This window comes from Penaeus monodon, chromosome 28 (genome assembly GCF_015228065.2).
Source record: "Penaeus monodon isolate SGIC_2016 chromosome 28, NSTDA_Pmon_1, whole genome shotgun sequence".
Lineage (NCBI taxonomy): Eukaryota > Metazoa > Arthropoda > Malacostraca > Decapoda > Penaeidae > Penaeus > Penaeus monodon.
In genome coordinates, this window is record NC_051413.1 from 28,617,572 (window position 1) to 28,618,573 (window position 1,002).

Here is a 1,002-nt window from a genome sequence, read left to right on the forward strand (position 1 = left end):
ATAATTATAAGGAAACTATATATTACCACATCTCGAATCCAACAAGAAGTCTACTCTAACACTTTAACACAAGTGATACGTGAAGATTAGTTATATTCTTATTGTTGTTTATGAATAGACTAGGTGAAATGGAGAAGAAAAAAAAACTGTCCTATAACCTTTTTTCTTTTCTTTTCTTAAGAAGTGAAAGTATTGGCTCTCGACATTACGGGTGAGTGAGCGAGCTGGGACGTTCGGTATAAAACGCTGTAAGAACGCAGTGAGTGACAAGTTCTCTCCCTGTGGCAACATGGTAAAGAAGCACTGTGTATTAAAATAGATATAAGAAAAAAAAATAGTCTTCAAGTCACTGGAAATATGAAATATGAAAGCTATGCAGTATTTGGATTTTTTGTGTGTGTTATTACTTTTGACTCTACTTGCAGAAGTTTATACTTGCGTTGGTTGGAGTGGCAAGCCTAGCTGTCATGTGTCAAGCTGACGGCGGACACGGGCATGGAGGCGGATACGGACACGGAGGTGGACACGGCGGTGGATACGGGCACGGAGGTGGACACGGCGGTGGATATGGACACGGTGGCCATGGGCACGGAGGTGGATATGGAGTAGGCGGCATCTCGAACAGTAATTTCAACCTGGCAGGTCCTAAGGGTGGATATGGTCATGGGGGTGGCCACGGAGGTGGATACGGCCATGGAGGTGGCCACGGAGGTGGATATGGTCATGGAGGTGGCCACGGAGGTGGATATGGTCATGGAGGCGGCCACGGAGGTGGGTATGGTCATTAAATGTGATCGACAGATTAAGATATTTTCGCTCTGAAAAGGCACTTAGGATTAAGAAGCTTAGTGGAAATTTCATCTGGTAGCCGTGAATCATTAAGCATCATTACCTACTTATATCACTTAAATACATATATGTCATTAACTGCATTGCCAGGTGTACAATCTTAATAAAAAATAATAAAACGTTCCCTGTTTGTATGTACTCGTCTTTTGAATG

At 42.9% G+C, this 1,002-nt stretch overlaps 1 protein-coding gene across 1 annotated transcript; it reads left to right on the forward strand.

Annotated features, from left to right (window-relative positions):
• Nucleotides 1-289: 289 nt before the first annotated feature.
• On the forward strand, nt 290-929 carry LOC119591156 (holotricin-3-like). Its single transcript, XM_037939866.1, has 2 exons — nt 290-307; nt 426-929. Exons 1-2 carry the CDS (start codon nt 290-292, stop codon nt 786-788), a joined length of 381 nt encoding a protein of 126 aa, XP_037795794.1. The 3' UTR covers nt 789-929.
• The last annotated feature ends 73 nt before the right edge of the window (nt 930-1,002 follow it).